The 19,605-nt window shown below is 45.9% G+C and overlaps 1 protein-coding gene across 3 annotated transcripts in view; it reads right to left on the reverse strand.

Moving 5' to 3' along the window:
• The window catches only part of BBS2 (Bardet-Biedl syndrome 2), a 171,956-nt gene that overhangs the window by 99,436 nt on the left and 52,915 nt on the right, over positions 1-19,605 (reverse strand). For all 3 annotated transcript variants that reach the window (XM_029608717.1, XM_029608716.1, XM_029608718.1), the window contains exon 8: positions 1,626-1,712. In XM_029608717.1, coding sequence (XP_029464577.1) covers positions 1,626-1,712 — 87 coding nt within the window. The remainder of the gene's footprint in view (positions 1-1,625; positions 1,713-19,605) is intronic.

The raw sequence follows: 19,605 nt of genomic DNA on the forward strand, positions 1-19,605 counted from the left end.
GTGGTCAAAAAGTGGGACCCACTAGAAAATCCAGAACCAGATTAAGGCTCCACAAAGGCACCGGCAACCACAAGGGAGGACGAAGATGCTTCACGCCCTTCAAGAATCGGGCCACATCCGACAAGGGTCCATCATTCATCTGGACCTGGAAACAGGCAATAGCTGCCACCTTTTCCTTCAAGGAATTAAAGGCTAAGCCCTTAATCAACCCATCCTGCAAAAAGTCCAAAATGAGTGGGATCTTAACCGAATGAGGATGAACCCCTCGTTCCTCACACCAAGCCTCAAACACTTGCCAAACCTGAACATAGGCTAAGGAAGTTGAGAACTTCCAAGCTCGAAGAAAGGTGGAAATTACAGCAGTGGAATATCCATGCTTCAGCAACTGAGCCCTTTCAAGAGTCATTCTATAAGACAAAACTGAGTCAGATCCTTGTGATGAATAGGCCCCTGTCGCAACACATCTCTTTGGAGCAGAGACTGGAAAGAGAGCTGGACATGAGTCTCCGCAGATCTGAATACCATGGCATTCTGGGCCAGTTGGAAGCACTAGAAGCACCATCTCTGCAGGCCTTTCGATCCTCCGAACCAACCTGTCCAACAAGGGCCATGGGGGGGAAGGCATACAGAAGCGTGCCCTTTGGCCATTCCTTCATTAGAGCATCGATGCCCAGAGATTTTGGATCTTGCCTGCGACTGAAGAAATAAGGAACTTTCGCATTACATGACTTCGCTAGCAAGTCTAGATATGGTAGGCCCCAGCAGCCCACTATGAGCTGGAACGCTTCGTCTGACAATTCCCATTCTCCTAGATCCAGACTCTTGTCTGCTGAGAAAATTGGCTCTCACATTGTCTTTTCCTGCAATGTGGCAGGCAGAGGTCTCCTGGAGATGTACCTCCACCCATACCATGAGCTGGTCTATTTCCTGCAAATTTATTGACCTTTGGTGCCTCCCTGGTTATTATGTAAGCCACTGTCGTCGCACTGTCTGACATCACTCAGACTGCCTCACCCTGCAGGCGGTTGGTGAACCGCAAGCATGCCAACCAAACGGCATGCGCTTCCAGACAATAGATACTCCAGAGCGACTCCTCTTCACTTTAGCACCCCTGCGCCATCAACTCCTGAAAGTGAGCCCCCCAATCCTGGAGGCTTGCATTTGTCGTGAGCACCAGCCAGTCTAGCTTGCAAGGAAATTCCCTTCCTTAGATGGTCTGCCTGCAATCACCATTTCAGTTGGATGCTGATCTCTACCGGTAACTGAAGCCATATCGAGTAGTCCTGAGACTGTGGACTCCATCGGGCAAGCAGTGCTGAAGAGGATGCATATGCGCCTTTGCCCACGGAACAACTTCTAGGGTGGCAGCCGTCAAACCGAACACTTGCAGGTAAGCCCATACCGTCGGGCGAACTGTTTCTATCAATAGATGCACCTGAGCCATCATCTACCCAAAGCAGTAACAAACCAGACAAGATGACAATGAGGCAGACTGGATGGGCCAATTGCCCTTTATCAGCTGTCATTTACTATGTTATTATGCAAACTATTTCTTGCTAAACAGTTTGTAAGTCTGAGATTGCCCAGTAAAGTGTTAACAGTTTTATACAAACCAAAAGTCTCACCTTTCCATTGGACCAGCCAGTGATAAGTTCCCGTACTCCATCAGAGTTGAGGTCAAAGGCATGTATACTCATTGCATGATTTTTGGACTGAAAAACAAAAAGGATCTTTGCAAAATATGCTTTGAATGAACAAAGATTAGAGATTTATAGAATGTTTGGATAAAAATACACCCTGTGGTGCCTTATTGCTCAAGTAATACACAACTTCTGGAGAATGTAAAGCAGGAATACCTTCAACTCAAGAGAAAAACTGACATTTTTTGTTACATAGAAGATCCGGTTTTACTAAGACACAGAACTATCAAAAGCATTTTCTCAAAGGTAGCATCCCACTGGTTTATTAAATTCAAGTAATGCTTTACTTTTTTCTGACATTAACCAACATTATACAATAAAAAGGAGAGAATCTAAATACTCTTTAATTAATTAATTAATTAATCAATGTAGCCAATATTATAAACTCCTTAATAAGTGATTAATACATTCAAATTCCTTATCCCAATTTATCACCAATATGGAAGTACTAATGAGAAGCAGGCAGCTCCATTAAACATCTATTGCTGACTGGGAGAAGGATTGATTTTTGTGGATAGCATTAATGTTGGTATTAAACAGAAATTCATGAGATTTTCAAGTGATGTAGATTAATTTGATGCGGAATGTGCTGTTGAGTTGGAGATAATTTCCCCTGAGGAAGCCTACACGCTAGGAAAACCAACTTTAGATAGGCTTTAGAGGATATCGCTCCATGGTGAGACCGCACCTTGAATACTGTATACAATTCTGGTCGCCGCATCTCAAAAAAGATATAATTGCGATGGAGAAGGTACAGAGAAGGGCTACCAAAATGATAAAGGGAATGGAACAACTCCCCTATGAGGAAAGACTAAAGAGGTTAGGACTTTTCAGCTTGGAGAAGAGACGACTGAGGGGGGATATGATAGAGGTGTTTAAAATCATGAGAGGTCTAGAACGGGTAGATGTGAATCGGTTATTTACTCTTTCGGATAGTAGAAAGACTAGGGGGCACTCCATGAAGTTAGCATGGGGCACATTTAAAACTAATCGGAGAAAGTTCTTTTTTACTCAACGCACAATTAAACTCTGGAATTTGTTGCCAGAGAATGTGGTTCGTGCAGTTAGTATAGCTGTGTTTAAAAAAAGATTGGATAAGTTCTTGGAGGAGAAGTCCATTACCTGCTATTAAGTTCACTTAGAGAATAGCCACTGCCATTAGCAATGGTTACATGGAATAGACTTAGTTTTTGGGTACTTGCCAGGTTCTTGTGGCCTGGATTGGCCACTGTTGGAAACAGGATGCTGGGCTTGATGGACCCTTGGTCTGACCCAGTATGGCATTTTCTTATGGTTTTTAACTGTGTGTTGGGTGCGCATTATATGAGTGAGTATGAATATTGGTTCCTGAACATACCCAGATCAGTCCAGAAAAGTGGGTTGTGTATCCCTAACAGCAGGTGGAGTCAGAGAACAATTAGAACTTTGGGCACTGCTACATAAGAGTTCCACCTGCAGTCACTCAGTATTTCTCTGACTCCAGCAGGTGGTAGAGATGCACTCCTGCAGTCTGACTAGTTTTATTTGATTTTTAGTTACTTAGTATTTTTTTCGGGATTTCTTTTTCTTCTATCTCAGCTGCGCTTCCTGAGGTGTTAAGCACTTTCGTGGGCCATCCCTCACTGGAAGCCGGGCATCCGAGGGGTTGGACACCCCTGTCTGTGTTTCGCCCGCAAGTTCTTGGGAGTGGAAGGCCAGGGGCTTCTGGTTACTTCACACCAAAGCTGCTATAGCTGCTCCTTTTCCTTCTGCCTTTGTTGCTGTTTCATAAAGTTTAAAAAAAAAAAAGGGGGGGGGGGAGCTGAGCCGGCGGACATCTTTTCTGAGGTAGGGGTGCAGAGATAGCAGCCATTTCAAAAAAGGAGCAGCGTGTTCCCTCTTAGCCCAGGGCTCCGGGTGATTTCTAGAGGAAGAGGGTAAGTTGGGCCTTCAGCCCCTGTATTTTTCAGCGCATTTCGCCGTTTTTTTTCGCCGCGTTTCAGCACTACTATGCTGGGGACTGTTTTGTTTTTCTTTTGGCCTCCCGGGCCGACGGAGCGCGTGTTTTTTGACGACAGCTGTTTTTTCTCCCCTCAGGCAGACCGTGTGGCTACGTGGCCAAATTAATGGGCCCTTGTACAAAATCACTGGCCAGCCGTGCTTGTGGTGTGCGCGGGCAGGCACCGGACTCAGCTGCCCTTTGCGTGGCTTGCTCCTCCGACATGGAGGGCTTGTCGGGGCCGACCGAACCCCCCACTCAGGGGGGGGGGGGAACGTTGCTCCGCAGCTCACTTGAGGAGGATTCCCCACCCGTTATGGCCCCAGTGGGGGATGATATTGTGGACAGTGACACCCCACGCCATTCTCCTGAGGAAACAGGAGACCCAGAGAAGTTTTCCCCAGAATTTATTTTACTTATGCACCAAGCCTTCCTGGCTAGGAGGCAGGTGGTGCCGAAGAGACTCGGACATATGGGAATCCTGTCAGTGCCTCCGACGAAGAAGGCTCGCAGCTCAGATCCACAGCAGCGTCCAGGGGATCCCTCTCCCCAGTCAGGGGATTCCTCCCGAGTGCCACAGTACCCGGGAGCGGGTGCAGATGCTGCAGCAGACTCTGAGACGGTTCCGGGAGTAGATCCGGACCTGACTCCGGATCCGACGTGGATCCGACATGGATCCTGATGATATTGATGGTGACGACCTCCCTCCAGCGGAGGGTGATGATCCCAGCATGGTCCGCCTTTTCAAGCGTGAAGAGCTCCGTCCTCTCATTCCACAGGTCTTGGACATCCTGGGGCTTAAAGTTTCTAAGGAGAAGTCCAACAATGAGGGAGTTAATCCTGTCCTCAATGGTATCCGAGGTCCGACAACTTCCTTTCCGCTACCTAAAAAGGTCCGCAAACTAGTCTCCCGGGAATGGGATACTCCTGATGCGGGACTGAAGGTGGGCAGGGCTATGGCAAAGCTTTACCCCATGTCCTCGGATGTTTTGGATCTTCTGAAAATTCCAAAGGTAGATGTGGCAGTTTCGGCGGTCACTAAAAAAGACCACTATCCCAGTAGCTGGGACCGCAGCACTGAAAGATATGCAAGACCGCAAACTTGAGATCTAGCTAAAGCGAGTTTTTTAAGTAGCTGCCTTAAGTCTTCGGGTGGTAATTTGTGCTAGCCTTATGCAGAGGGAGTGTCTGTGTTGGGTTCAAGATTTCACCTCCTCCTCTGATTCCAGTGGCAGCAGAGCGCTTCAGGCCGCTCGTTTAGAGGTGGGCATCACTTATGCGGACGTCAGTTCAGAGTATGGTATCAGTGGTGGCGGCGCATCACCTTCCATGACTGCGGAATTGGGCAGCGTATTTGTCCTCAAAGTCTCAGCTCTGTAACCTCCCCTTTAAAGACAAACTTCTGTTCGGGGATGACCTTGATAAGCTGGTAAAGCTACTCGGAGAGTCCATGGGCAATATGTTGCTAGAAGATAGGAGGTCTTCCAAGAAGGTTTTTCCGCCTCGGGATAGTTTTCGGGACTCTCGCCAGTATCGAACCGCCAGGTATTCCACGCCTTCTACTTCCAAACAGAATCCAGGACGCCAGCAGTCCTTTCGTGGTGGTCGCCACTCCGGCAGAGACTATGGAAACCTCAGTGCCGGAAACAGTAAATCCTCCCAATGAAGCCACGGGCACCCATTCCGTCGTAGAAGCTGTCGGAGGCAGATTATCCAACTTTTACACGGAATGGGCAAGAATCACTTCAGATCACTGGGTCCTGGAAGTGATCAGAGACGGCTACGCTCTAGAGTTCTCGCGACCGGTTCGGGAGTATTTGTGGAGTCCCGCGTGGCATCCCACAGCAAGCGAGAGGCGGTGCAGGCCACTCTGCAGCGCCTTCTCGAGCTCAAGGCTATTGTCCCCGTTCTGGAGGCTCATCAGGGCTGTGGCCAGAACTCTGTTTACTTTGTGGTTCCCAAAAAGGAGGGAACCTTTCGCCCCATTCTCAATCTGCAGAAGGTAAACTGTTGTCTTCGGATCCCTCGTTTTCGAATGGAGACCCTGAGGGCGGTAATGGCTGTGGTCCGAAAAGGAGAGTTTCTGGCATCCCTGGACCTCACAGAGGCGTATCTACACATACCAATCCAGTTGAGCCATTAGCGGTTTCTGCGCTTCAAGGTCTTGGGACAGCACTACCAGTTTCGGGCCCTTCCATTTGGCCTAGCCACAGCTCCTTAAACTTTCACCAACGTGATGGTGGTGGTAGCTGCCTTCCATCGCAAGGAAGGGATTTTAGTCCATCCTTATCTGGACGATTGATTGATTGATTTGCGCGAAGTCTCGGGAGGACTGCTAGAGGTCTGTTCTTATGGTGATGCTCACCTCGCAGGCGCTTGGTTGGGTCGCTAATGTTCAGAAGAGTCATTTGCAACCCACCCAAGATCTTGTTTACTTGGGAGCACAGTTCGATACCTTGCGCGACAAGGTGTTTCTGGCGGTGGACCGAGTAACAAAGTTGCAAAGCCAGGTCCAAGCCCTGCTTTGGAGGAAGAATCCCACCCGTCTGGCATCACCTACAAGTTCTGGGATCCAAGGCTTCCACCTTGGACTTAGTGCCATGGGCGTTCACTTACTTATGACCATTACAGCATGTACTTTTGTCACGATGGAGTCCGGTGTCGGAACAGTTCCACGTGCCAATGCCTTTTCTGCCAGAATCCAGAGCCAGTCTGTCACTGTGGCTATCACGAGACAATCTGGAGTGGGGGGGGGGGGGGGTGGACTTGGACCCTCTGCATTGGCTAATAATATCCACAGATGCCAGTCTTTCCAGTTGGGGTGTGGTGTATGCAGACAGATCAGCCCAAGGGCTATGGTCGCAATGGAGCGACCTTGGTCCATCAATTGTCTCGAGACAAGAGCTGTTCGACTTGCTCTACAAGCATTCCGACCCTAGATTCAGGGCAAAATAGTTCGAGTGTTCTCCAACAATGCAACGATGGTTGCGTCAAGGAGGGACAAGAAGTCCCGCGGTGGCTCTCGAGGCTCGACTCCTGTTTGCCTGGGCGAAGCGTCATCTCAAGGGAATTGCCGCTTCTCATGTCGCCGGAGTGGAGAACGTGCAGTGCAGGCGGACTTCCTCAGCAGACAGCAACTCGAACCAGGAGAGTGGGAACTGTCCTCCGAAGCGTGGAACCTAATTTGCGCCAGATGGGGCGTGCCACAACTAGATCTGATGGCAACTTAGGCAAATGCGAAGACAGTCCGATTCTTCAGCCGCCGGCAGGAGCAGGGCTCGGTGGGTCTCGAGCCTCTGGTGTGTCCATGGCCCACGGGAATTCTGTTTTATGCCTTCCCGCCATGGCCCCTCATCGGGCGTCTTCTCCGTCGAACAGAATTCCATCGGGCAGGGTGGTACTGGTAGCACCGGAATGGCCACGACGCCCATGGTTCGCGGATTTGGTTCGCATGGCTCTAGAAGGTCCATTGCAGCTCGCTCATCTGCTGCATCTTCTTCGGCAGGGACCCATATTTTCGGATCGGGGGGATCACTTCTCTCTCGTGGCTTGGCTTTTGAGAGGCAATGTTTACGCTTGAAGGGTTATTCTGAACAGGTCATTTCCTCCCTTCTTCAGGCTCGACGCCCGGCCACTTCTATGGTTTATGTTAGATTCTGGAAGCTTTTTGAGTCACGGTGTCATGAGTGGGCATGCAATCCGTAGTCTGTGGATGTCTCTCAGGTGCTGGACTTTCTGCAACAGGGGCTCGCTAAGGGATTAGTGTTCAATTCCCTTAGGGTACAGGTAGCGGCTTTGGGTGCTTTACGGGGCAGAGTTAATGGCCGTTCGCTTGCACTTCACCTGGATATCTCCCGATTTTTCAAAGGGGTTAAACATTTGCGTCCTCCCGTCCGTTCTGTTTGTCCGGATTGGAGTTTGAACCTGGTACTTCATGAGCTATGTGGACCCCCTTTTGAGCCTATCCGCAGAGCTTCTCTGAAGGAGTTGACCTTAAAAACGGTGTTTTTGGTGGCCATTTGTTCGGCTCGTCGCATTTCGGAATTACAGGTGCTATCGTGTCGGGATCCTTTTCTTCAAATTTACGATGATAGGGTATCGCTTCGTACGGTCCCGTCCTTTGTCCCGAAGGTCGTTTCGGCCTTTCATGTCAACCAGACAGTCAAACTTCCAGGTTTTCCGCAGTGGTCTTGGGAGTCCTCTTAGGGTAGAGACCTTCATCTTTTGGACATGCGCCGCGTTCTTTTATGTTACCTGGAGGTTACTAACATCTTCCGACGTTCCGATCACGTATTCATCCTCTTCGGGGGCCCTAAGCAACCATATCGCGTTGGGTTAAGGAAGCCATTGCTTCGGCATACATTGCCCGAGGTAGTCAAGTTCCTTTGGGTCTCAGAGCTCATTCCACCAGAGCCCAGGCTACGTCCTGGGCAGAGTGTCAATTACTGTTGCCTTAGGAGATCTGTAGGGCGGCTGTGTGGTCCTCTTTACACAATTTCACTAAGCATTACTGACTGGACGTTAAGGCTTCTGATGAATCGTCCTTTGGTGAGAGTGTTCTGCGAGTCTTTCGGGTTCCCGCCCAGTATAGGGTGGCTTGGGTACATCCCACTTTTCTGGACTGATCTGGGTATGTTCAGGAAATGAAAATTGGTTCTTACCTGCTAATTTTCGTTCCTGTAATATCACAGATCAGTCTAGAGGCCCACCCCTTTCTTCAGATACCAAAAGACTGTCTTGGTCAGAACCTGCTTAAGTTTTTTATTGTTGAAGCTCCTTTTTTGCAGACATGATTCATGGAGCAGTTTTTAGCAGCTGTTCGGTCTGGTTTTTGCCAGTGGCAAAGTGGTAGTCCGGAAATTTGGTTGGATGCTACCCTTCGTTATTTAGTTCTGTTAGCATGGGCTTGGGTACAGGTCAATACTGAGTGACTGCAGGTGGCACTCTCGTTATGTAGCAGTGCCAAAAGTTCTAATTGTTCTCTGACTCCACCTGCTGGTAGGGATACACAACCCACTTTTCTGGACTGATCTGTGATATTACAGGAACGAAAATTAGCAGGTAAGAACCAATTTTCATATTTTAAGGGTTTTTATGGAAGGATTCAGCAATAAGGATAATTGTATTTGTAAATGAATACGCTTGTATTAAATTTGTATAATATGTTTCTGAATGTATTAATCACTTATTAAGGAATTTATAATATTGTGTACATTAATTAAATTAATTAAAGAGTATTTAGATTCTCTCCTTTTTGATTGTATATCTATTATATGTGAGAGATAATATTGGCATTCCTTAGTTCATTGTATTAACCAACATTAACCAGATAAGCTGAAGATTTTTCTTTCTCAGTATGTCATCATTAAGAAGCCATTGAATCAAAAATTACAAGCACAAGAAAAACAATGAAATCTGATGATTATTAAAAAATATTCTTAATAATTATTGGTATTTGTGTTCATATCCATTATTTGTTAGCATTCACTGCTTTTGCAGAAAGCACAGCAGAAGTGAATCATGAACTGATATAATCACTGAAAATTATACAAAGTCTAATCTAAAGTTCAATTTTACTACCGATTTGATGGATCTTGACCTTAAAACATCCCTCAATTAATTAAAAACATAGGAAATTAGCTAAAAAGCTCCAAGATCTCCCTGCAAAAGTAGATGAAATTACTTTTGCAGCAAGATCTTGGAGCTTTTTAGCCAGTTCCCTATGAGATGTTGGATAAGTAGACTGGAGATGTTGGATGTAGACTGGAGAATCCCATCTGCAGAATCTAAAAATAGTAGAGAAATAGTAGATGCCCTGCAAGTAGCTTTATTCAAACAAATGGTAATGGAACCCACGAGAGAAGGAGCTATACTCGACTTAGTGCTCACTAATGGAGATAATGTCTCAGACGTCCAGGTGGGTGCCCACCTCAGCACCAGTGATCATCAAACGGTATGGTTTAATATCACAAAAAGGACACGGAAAAGAAGCACAAAAACCCAAGTTTTGATGTTCAAAAACACAGACTTTGATGAAATGGGGAAGTACCTGGAGGAAGAACTAAAAGGCTGGGAAAACGAGAGAGATGTGGATCAACAGTGGACCAATCTAAAAGGAGCAATCACCAAGGCAACTAATCTATATGTTAGAAAAGTAAAGAAAAGCAAAAGAAAATGAAACCTATCTGGTTCTCAAAGGAGGTGGCTGACAAAATAAAGGCTAAAAGAACAGCATTCAAGAAATATAAAAGATCCCAAAAGGAGGAACACAAAGAAGAATATCTGGTAGAACTGAGGGAGACGAAGAAATTAATCAAGATTGCAAAAAGTCAAGCGGAAGAGAGGATTGCCAAAGAGGTAAAGAGTGGTAACAAAACATTTTTCAGATATATCAGTGAAAAGAGAAAAGTTCAAAATGGTATAGTGAAATTGAAAGGTGGAAAGGATCAATGCGTGGAGAGAGACGAAGAAATGGCAGAAATATTAAATGAATACTTCAGTTCTGTGTTCACTAAAGAGGACCCTGGAGAAGGACCGACACTAGTTAACAAGAAACTGGAGGGGAATGGAGTAGATGTAACTCCATTTACAGTAGAAAATGTATGGGAAGAGCTGGTGAAACTGAAAGTGGACAAAGCCATGGGGCCTGATGAAGTTCATCCCAGAATACTGAGGGAGCTCAGAGATGTGCTGGCAGGTCCGCTGTGTGACCTATTCAATAGATCCCTAGAAACGGAAGTGGTGCCGAATGATTGGAGGAGAGCGGTGGTGGTCCCGCTTCACAAGAGTGGGAACAGAGAAGAGGCTGGTAACTACAGACCGGTTAGCCTCACTTCAGTGGTGGGAAAAGTAATGGAGTCACTGTTGAAAGAGAGAATAGTGAACTATCTACAGTCGGGAGAATTGCTGGACCAGAGGCAGCATGGATTCACCATTGGAAGATCCTGTCAGACAAATCTGATTGACTTTTTTGACTGGGTAACCAAGGAATTGGATCGAGGAAGAGCACTCGATGTCATCTACTTGGATTTCAGCAAAGCTTTTGACACTGTCCCGCACAGGAGACTGGTGAATAAAATGAGAAGCTTAGGAGTGAGTGCCGAGGTGGTGGCCTGGATTGCAAACTGGTTGACGGACAGAAGACAATGTGTGATGGTAAATGGAACTCTCTCTGAAGAGAGAGCGGTTTTAAGCGGTGTACCGCAGGGATCGGTGTTGGGACCGGTCCTTTTCAATATCTTTGTGAGCGACATTGCGGAAGGGATAGAAGGTAAGGTATGTCTTTTTGCGGATGACACTAAGATCTGCAACAGAGTGGACACGCCGGAAGGAGTGGAGAGAATGAGACGGGATTTAAGGAAGATGGAAGAGTGGTCGAAGACATGGCAGCTGACATTCAATGCCAAGAAGTGCAAAGTCATGCATATGGGGAGTGGAAATCCGAATGAACTGTATTCGATGGGGGGAGAAAGGCTGATGTGCACGGAGCAGGAGAGAGACCTTGGGGTGATGGTGTCTAATGATCTGAAGTTGGCGAAACAATGTGACAAGGCGATAGCTAAAGCCAGAAGAATGCTGGGCTGCATAGAGAGAGGAATATCGAGTAAGAAAAGGGAAGTGATTATCCCCTTGTACAGGTCCTTGGTGAGACCTCACCTGGAGTATTGTGTTCAGTTCTGGAGACCGTATCTCCGAAGAGACAGAGACAAGATGGAGGCGGTCCAGAGAAGGGTGACCAAAAAGGTGGAAGGTCTTCATCAAATGACTTATGAGGAGAGATTGAAGAATCCAAATATGTACACCCTGGAGGAAAGGAGGAGCAGAGGTGATATGATACAGACTTTCAGATACTTGAAAGGTTTTAATGATCCAATGACAACGACAAACCTTTTCCATAGGAAAAAAATCAGCAGAACCAGGGGTCACGATTTGAAGCTCCAGGGAGGAAGATTCAGAACCAATGTCAGGAAGTATTTCTTCACGGAGAGGGTGGTGGATGCCTGGAATGCCCTTCCGAAGGAAGTGGTGAAGACCAGAACTGTGAAGGACTTCAAAGGGGCGTGGGATAAACACTGTGGATCCATAAAATCAAGAGGCCGTCAATAAAGAGTGGGTGGCTCGCCAGAATGACGGCTACTGCCTGGAGATAATACCCTTATTCAATAAACATACACATGGTTACTGTGACTCCAACATCACTCTAAGCTACAACAGCAAGAGGAAATGTGGAAAAAAGGATTCGCACTCACAAAGTGGGGAGTAGCTGGCTTGTTACGGCGGTTACTACCCCAAACCAAATAAGCCTGATACTTCACTTTCAATGCATATCCAGCATAGCTCTCTGCTTCAACGGCAGGGGAGAAGAAAAACTGATACTTCACGCATAGCTCTCTGCTTCAACGGCAGGGGAGAAGAAAAACTGATACTTCACGCATATCCAGCATAGCTCTCTGCTTCAACGGCAGGGGAGAAGAAAAAAGGATTCGCACTCACAAAGCGGGGAGTAGCTGGCTTGTTACGGCGGTTACTACCCCAAACCAAATAAGCCTGATACTTCACTTTCAATGCATATCCTGCTTCAACCGCAGGGGAGAAGAAAAACTGATACTTCACGCATATCCAGCATAGCTCTCTGCTTCAACGGCAGGGGAGAAGAAAAACTGATACTACACGCATATCCAGCATAGCTCCCTGCTTCAACGGCAGGGGAGAAGAAAAACAACCAATAAGGGCTGAATAACACAGTCTGGGTAAAACAAATAAACATGGGTGTAGCTTGCTTATTGCGGCGGTTACTACCCCTACTACCCCTAACTAATCAAGCTTGATATTTCACTTGGTTGCAGCTCCATCACTGCTCTCTACATTAATGGTGGGGGTGGAAGAGAAATAGAACCAAAGAGCTAAGAGAAACAGATAAGTATGAGAAAAAAATGTGAAGCTTGCTGGGCAGACTGGATGGGCCGTTTGGTCTTCTTCTGCCGCCATTTCTATGTTTCTATGTTTCTAAGTATTGGTTTTTCATGGTTTTTAACCAAGGAAGGTTTTATGGACTAATGAGATCCATTTTCGAAAGCACTGAGCTGGATAACTCAGAAGTTATTTGGCTAAATGAATATTTGGGCATTTACCTGGCTGGATAAGTTAAAGGCATTTTGAGGGCATAACTGGAGGAGCTGAGTTAGCAAGAGAAGTTATCTGGCTAAATCTGGTCGTCCTGTAGAACTGTTCTAATGTTAACTAGATAAACTTATCTGGATAACTTTAGGACAGCTTTATATATCTATACCTATCTGTCTATCTATCTCTCCCTGATATATATATATATATATATATAAAACGGTGCAACTGCACCTCTGAATATATAGGTAAAGTTAGCTGAATAATTTTATCCAGCTAACTTATCGAGCCACATAGCAGCTGAATATGGATCTCATGATTTCTTTTAACTATTCTTGTAATGTGTTCATAAAGTCCATCAAATCCGTATTAGAATTGACCTTACAAAGAACAACTGACTTACAGAAGTCAGTAATCCAAGTAAAAGGGTTTTTTGAAAACTGCCCATGCTGCAAATGGGCAAAAGTAAGTATGCTCTGCCACAACACACACACTTTTGCCTGATTTAAGTTGAAGGCATTCCTGGGACAAAACACCCGCAGAAAAAAGAGGTGCAAATCTCTGTAGGTACTTTTTCCTTGGGCATTTTTGAAAGGGAAATAGAGGTGTACTTTCCATTTGAGAACCAGTACACATGGGGAAAAATACTGGCGGCCTTTGCATCTGCCCACACAGTTTTGAAAATTGTCGCCCACAATGCTTGCAGTGATTCTATCAGTTGATGACTTGTTACTGCTATGCTTTCTGCACAAGCAGCACATGCTTTTAAGATATAATGGCTAAGAGCACAGGTACTCATAATTTTTTATATTATCCATTGTATTTCATTATTTGTCATGTGTTTTTCATATTTTTTTTATTCTATTATTAAAAGATATAATTTATTTTTGGAGCAAGAATTTGTCGTTGGTTTAACAAAAGAAAAAATTCTTTTGAACACCAATTCATTCTTTCAAATAGTTTTCCCACTGGGGCTCTCTTTTTTCATTTTTTCATTTTTTTTTTTCAATCACTAAGATGTTGACAACTGGCAGGGCAGCACAGCACTGCATAACACAGAGGTGGGAAACTGAAAACCCCAGCTCAGTTCCTCTGTCTATCACTCATTAAACCTCCCCCTCTGCTCAAACAGACTGGAGGATTTTTAGGGTGGGAGCTTTAGAACTATGCAAATTACTTTATTTGATGCTGTGTACATTGAAGGCTCTACATACATAATAACTAGCAGTAAAGTGAAATTGCTTACTTATTACAGGTATTCTCCGTGGACAGAACAAACAGCCAGACAAGATAGGGGTAACATGTCTGACAGTGCCAAGTCAGCCATCACTCTCTCCTAGCCCAGAAGCGTTTTTGTGTATCTTCTCATGCTACAGTCTCTGTGTACCCCTCCTTAGTCTGTTCTCTAGTCTTCAGGGGAGGGATTATGTGGCTGTTCTGTTGTTCATGGAGAACACCTATTACAGGTAAGCAACTCCACTTTCTCTGTGGTCAAGCATAACATACGAGCCACAAATGAAGGGACTCCCCAGCTAAGGGCTGCTTGTATGTTTTGGGGTTTGTTTGTTTTTTTTGCAATCTGTGGCTATTAAACAGAAAGTTGTTTATTCATTTCAAAATGTTTCTTACCACACACTGTCAAAATGTACTGTCTGTAGAAGATTCTTGCTCCTAACGGTAGTGTTGAGCAAAGGTGAACAAAGATGGATACATCGTTTAGATTGTGTTATACCGAAGGGCCTTAACAAAGAAATCGAATGGTTCTACTTTACTTGATTCTGATAGGATGCAGCTGTCACCCTCTTACCTGTGATTGGCTGGTCGTTTCTCTATTCTGATTGGTCTGTGAAATCTGGTTGGCGCGAGTTTTGACAGCTTTTAAGTTTGTTCTAATCCTTGTTTAAGCGCGCTCCATGCCCGGAACTTATGAACTCCGTCTAAGGTAAAACTTAGGCGTGCATAGTTCAATTGTATTTATTCTGTACCGATACCATGTTTTCTCATACAGTCCTTTGTAATTACTTTTAGAATTTCCTGTAAAAATTGTGGGCATCCCTCCCGACGCAGCCGCTGGCGAAACACGGGTCCGTGTCGGGGGACCCCGTGTGCATGAAAGATCGTGTTTATTATATACAATGGAGTTGCCACCTTTTGAATAAAAGAAACTTTGCATTTATACACTTATTTAAAGCTTGGGACTGTATCACTTTATTCCACCATTTGTGTTGGGTTTCTACAAGTTTGATTGAATGCTGGCCGCAGCTCGGTTGCTTGTGGTCTGAGGAACAAATAAACATGGGGGTAACTTGCTGATGTGGTGCTTGCTAACTTTAATTGATAAGCCTGATACTTTTGATGCAACTCCAACATTGCTCTCTTCTTCCACAGCAACGGTTAAGGGAAATTGGATTCAAACAGCAACTGAGGGCCCTGATTTTTATGATCTGGGAAACTGATAAGCATGGGGGTAACCTGTACAGTGCAGCAGATACTGGCATAAGCTTGCTGGGCAGACTGGGTGGATCATATGGTCCTTTTCTGCCATCATTTCTATTTTTCTATGCATCTCTTTAATTTTTACATGCAGTTAAATGCCATACGGAAAACTGATTAATGTTAAACAAATAATATGCACACCAGAATCATCTGTAATGTATAAAATTTAATATTAAATAAGGAATGGTTTCTGGTATAAACTGCGCTCTCCCTCCTGCCCTCCCTTTATGTCCCCCTTCATGAGTGCAACTCCCCACCTCCCAAGTGCCCTCCCTCCTGCCCCTCCTTCTACCACCTACAGACCCTTTCTCCCTCCTGCTCTTTCCTCCCCGCTTGGGCATAACAGAAGGAGATGCAATCTGCTAGCCAATTAGAGAGCATCTGTTTGGCAATGGTGATTTCCAGCTTTCTCTGAACAAAAGAAACAAAAAGCTGGGCTCCAGATAAAAGGCTAAGGCTCTCTTACAGTCCAAACTGTGCAGGGTTAGTTCACCTTGGTGAGCATGAGGCCTGGGAAAAAATATTGGAAGGGTGATTGATGGTCAAGATGTCCAACACCACTATAGACAGAAACTTAGGGTGTGTATACAAGACCATCCTATCATGGAAACATTTTGTGTAAGGTAGATAAGTGACTGAGACCTGAAGCTCACTGCCTCTGCATTCTGAAGTGACCACCACCAAAAATACAATCTTCCAAGTCAGTACTTCAGGTCACAGGAGTGCAGTGGCTCAAATGGAGCTTTCATCAGTTGACATAAGACTATGTTGAGGTCCCATGATACAAAAGGAGGACTTAAAGCAGGCTTCAAATAAAGCAGACCCCACATGAAGTGTTCAACTAAAGGCTGGATGGACTTACATTCTACATGGTAATCATATGTGCCAATTGCACTAAGGTGAGCCCTAACTGTGTTGTTCTTATGACCAGCATCAGAGAGATATAGACGGTAGTCAAGCAACATTTGTAATGAGCAAGGATTGGGACAATTGATAAAATGCCTCTTTTGTACGAGGGGGCATTATTGTACGATTATCTGGTTCTTGTGACCCACCTGCTTTAGGGTGCATTGGTGTGTTTTGAGGTAAAGTAGTGTATACTTTATCGTCTTTCCGTTTTTCGTCACATATGATGTCCCTCGAATCCTCTGAAGCTGTAGAAGCGGTAGAGGAAGCAACTTGTATTACCTCTCTGTGAGAGAAGGTATGTGAAGTTAGTATAGGAGATGATTTAGAAGTCGAAGGGCTTTCTTCCCATGTTGCACTCCTCTTTGTCGACTTTTTGTGGTGGGAGTGTCGTGAGTGCTTATGATAATAGTGTGACGACGAGTCTGTATGACTTCTCCGTGAAGACAGTGATCGTTTTCTATGTTTTACTGTAAACTCTGTCGAATTATCTCTCGAAGAAAGGGAAGTACCGGAACGAGGTGCTGATGGAGGGGCTGAAGAAGACCTGTGAGAGGGTCCACGTCTTCGTTTCAACTCATTTTGTAATACATGAGATAGGTGCTCATGTGTCTTATGCGTGGATTTGGATTTATGCGCGGATCTAGACTTGTGCGTATATCTTTCTGTTTCCATGCGCGCAAGAGTGATCGGCGCCGATGTCTCCGGTACCGTGCGCATAGATATGGATGGTGCCGGGCGCACAGGTGGTGTTGGCGCCATGCGCGCAGATGTCGACGGCGCCGTGCGCGTAGGTTTTCCTTTGGTTGTGCGCACGGACTGCTTTAGTGCCTTGTGCGCCGATGTCTTCGGCGCCCTGCACGCAGAAATCTTCTGCGCCGTGCACGCAGGGTCCTTCGGCGTCGTGTGCACAAGTGTCTTCGGCGCCATGCGCATAGAACTGTTGTGTGCCGATACTTCTTCAGGCGCCGAAGTGTTATGCGCCGACACTTCTGTATGCGCATAAGGCGCCTTAGGCGCAGAAGTTTTCGGCGCCGAGATTTTTGGTGCCAATGTGTCCTGCGCCAGCGAGTTTGGCACTATGGATTTCTGAAAATCTGATGGCCTTTGTCGGCTTGTCATCTCCTTACCTCCAAGATTGGAGGACTGAGGATCCCACGATGATGCCCTCTTTTTTGAGGGAGCCGATAAAATAGCAGGGCCAGGCGACGAATAAGCCTCCAATGGCTCCGGGGAGGCAAAAAGTTCTTGAAGCCTGTAGGCCCTTTGCTTCAATGCTCTGGGTGACATCCTTGAGCAAAATTCACAATCTTCCCAATTGTGATCTGGTCCTAGGCATCAGTAACATTGGTCATGGCCATCCGTGACCGACATTACCTTGCCGCAATTACAGGGTTTAAACCCCGATTTTGACATGTTTGATTATATTAACGCTGAGGAGAAGAACAGCTCCACGTGTGATCCCGTGCGCGGAAAGAACAGACTGAGGAGATTCCGTTACTTTCCTGCGCGGGAACACAAGTGCAGCCGCAGAGAGCAAAGCTCTGATCTCTGCTTTGACAAGCTCCGAATCCCGGACCTGACTGACAGATCCCCTGACAGCATGGCTAATTCAGCCCTGCTATCGACGGGAAACCATACTTGTCGAGGCCAATGCGGGGCTATGAGTATCATTGACCCTTTGTCCTGTTGTAGCTTCACTAGTGTTTTGATTATTAGCGGTATCGGGGGATACGCATATAGAAGACCTGAGTTCCAGGGGCGAGCAAAGGCGTCCCTGGCTAACTGGTTTCTCTGTTTGTGCAGGGAGCAGAATTTGTCCACTTTGTGATTCAGCTCGGATGCAAAATGGTTCATTGTTGGATGACCCCAACATTGGAATATCTTGGTCACTATGAAAGGATCCAGGGACCACTCGTGGGGTTGGAACTGACGACTGAGGTGATTTGCAACTATGTTTTGTATGCCTGCTAGATAAGTGGCCCAGAGAAACATGGAATGTGTGAGGGCCCAATCCCAAATCTGCGTGGCTTCTTGGCAGAGGAGATAAGAGCCCATGCCTCCTTGTTTGTTCAGGTACCAGATGGCAACAGTGTTGTCTGTTTGTATTAGAACAGTCTTGTGTGAAAAGCAGTCCTTGAACGCATAAAGCGCATAACGTATAGCTCGAAGCTCCAGGAAGTTGATTTGAAAAGTTGCTTCGAGTTTTGTCCAAGTACCTTGAGTCTGAAGATTGTCTACACGAGCTCCCCAACCTAAGGTGGATGCATCTGTAGATAAGGTCACTTGTGGAACTGGTTGCTGAAACGGTAGACCTGTTAGCAAGTTGTTTGGGTTCATCCACCAGAGGAGCGATGAACGTAACTGGTGGGTTATGTGAATTGGAGACGACAGTGGTTGAATGGCTTGGAGCCACTGTGATCTCAAAGTCCACTGTGTTACTCTCATGGCTAATATGGCCATAGGGGTGACATGAACCATAGAAGCCATGTGACCTAGCAGAATGAGGAACTGATGGGCAGTTGCTGTTCGGTTTGTGTGCAGAGAGCTCACTAAAGTGGACAGAGTCTCTATGCAGTCCTTTGGGAGGAAGGCCTTGGATACGGTTGTGTTCAATTCTGCTCCGATGAATTGTAGAGTGCAAGATGGTAGAAGATGGGACTTTTTGTAATTGATTAAAAATCCCAATGAGTGAAGCAGATTGATTGTGCGTTTGAGGGAGTCGAGAGCTCCTTGCCTTGAGTGACTTGATAAGCCAGTCGTCGAGATAAGGGAATACATGTATGCTCTCCTTGCGTAGATGGGCCGCTGCCACAGCTAGGCATTTTGTGAACATTCTTGGTGCTGAGGCAAGTCTGAATGGCAACACCCGGTACTGAAAATGTTTGTGACCCATTAGGAAACGCAGGAACTTGCGATGAGGGGGAAATATTGGAATGTGAGTGTAAGCGTCTTGAAGATCCAAAGAACAGAGCCAATCTCCTGTTTGAAGTAGGGGAAGCATGGTGCCTAAGGATACCATCCTGAACTTTTCTTTCCGTAGAAATTTGTTGAGTTTTCAAAGATCTAAGATGGGTTGTAAACCTCCTGTTTTCTTTGGAATGAGGTAATAGTGGGAGTAAAATCCTCTGCCCTGCTAAGGTCGGGGAACTGGTTCCACGGCCCTGGCGCTCAGGAGGGTGGATAATTCTGTTTGCAGAAGTGAGGAATGATTTTGTGGTACCCAAAACAAGTTTGGTTGGGTGTTGTTTGCTACATTGAGAAATCCAGATGGTAACCTTGAGATATGAGGGAGAGTGCCCATTGATCGGAGGTGATGTGCGACCAATTGGGGAGAAAACATGAGATCCGACCTCCTACAGGAAGTTTTGGGGTTGGGTTGCTGGAGAGGCTGCTGTCCTCTGG

Source organism: Rhinatrema bivittatum, chromosome 7 (assembly GCF_901001135.1).
Source record: "Rhinatrema bivittatum chromosome 7, aRhiBiv1.1, whole genome shotgun sequence".
In the NCBI taxonomy this organism is placed as follows: domain Eukaryota; kingdom Metazoa; phylum Chordata; class Amphibia; order Gymnophiona; family Rhinatrematidae; genus Rhinatrema; species Rhinatrema bivittatum.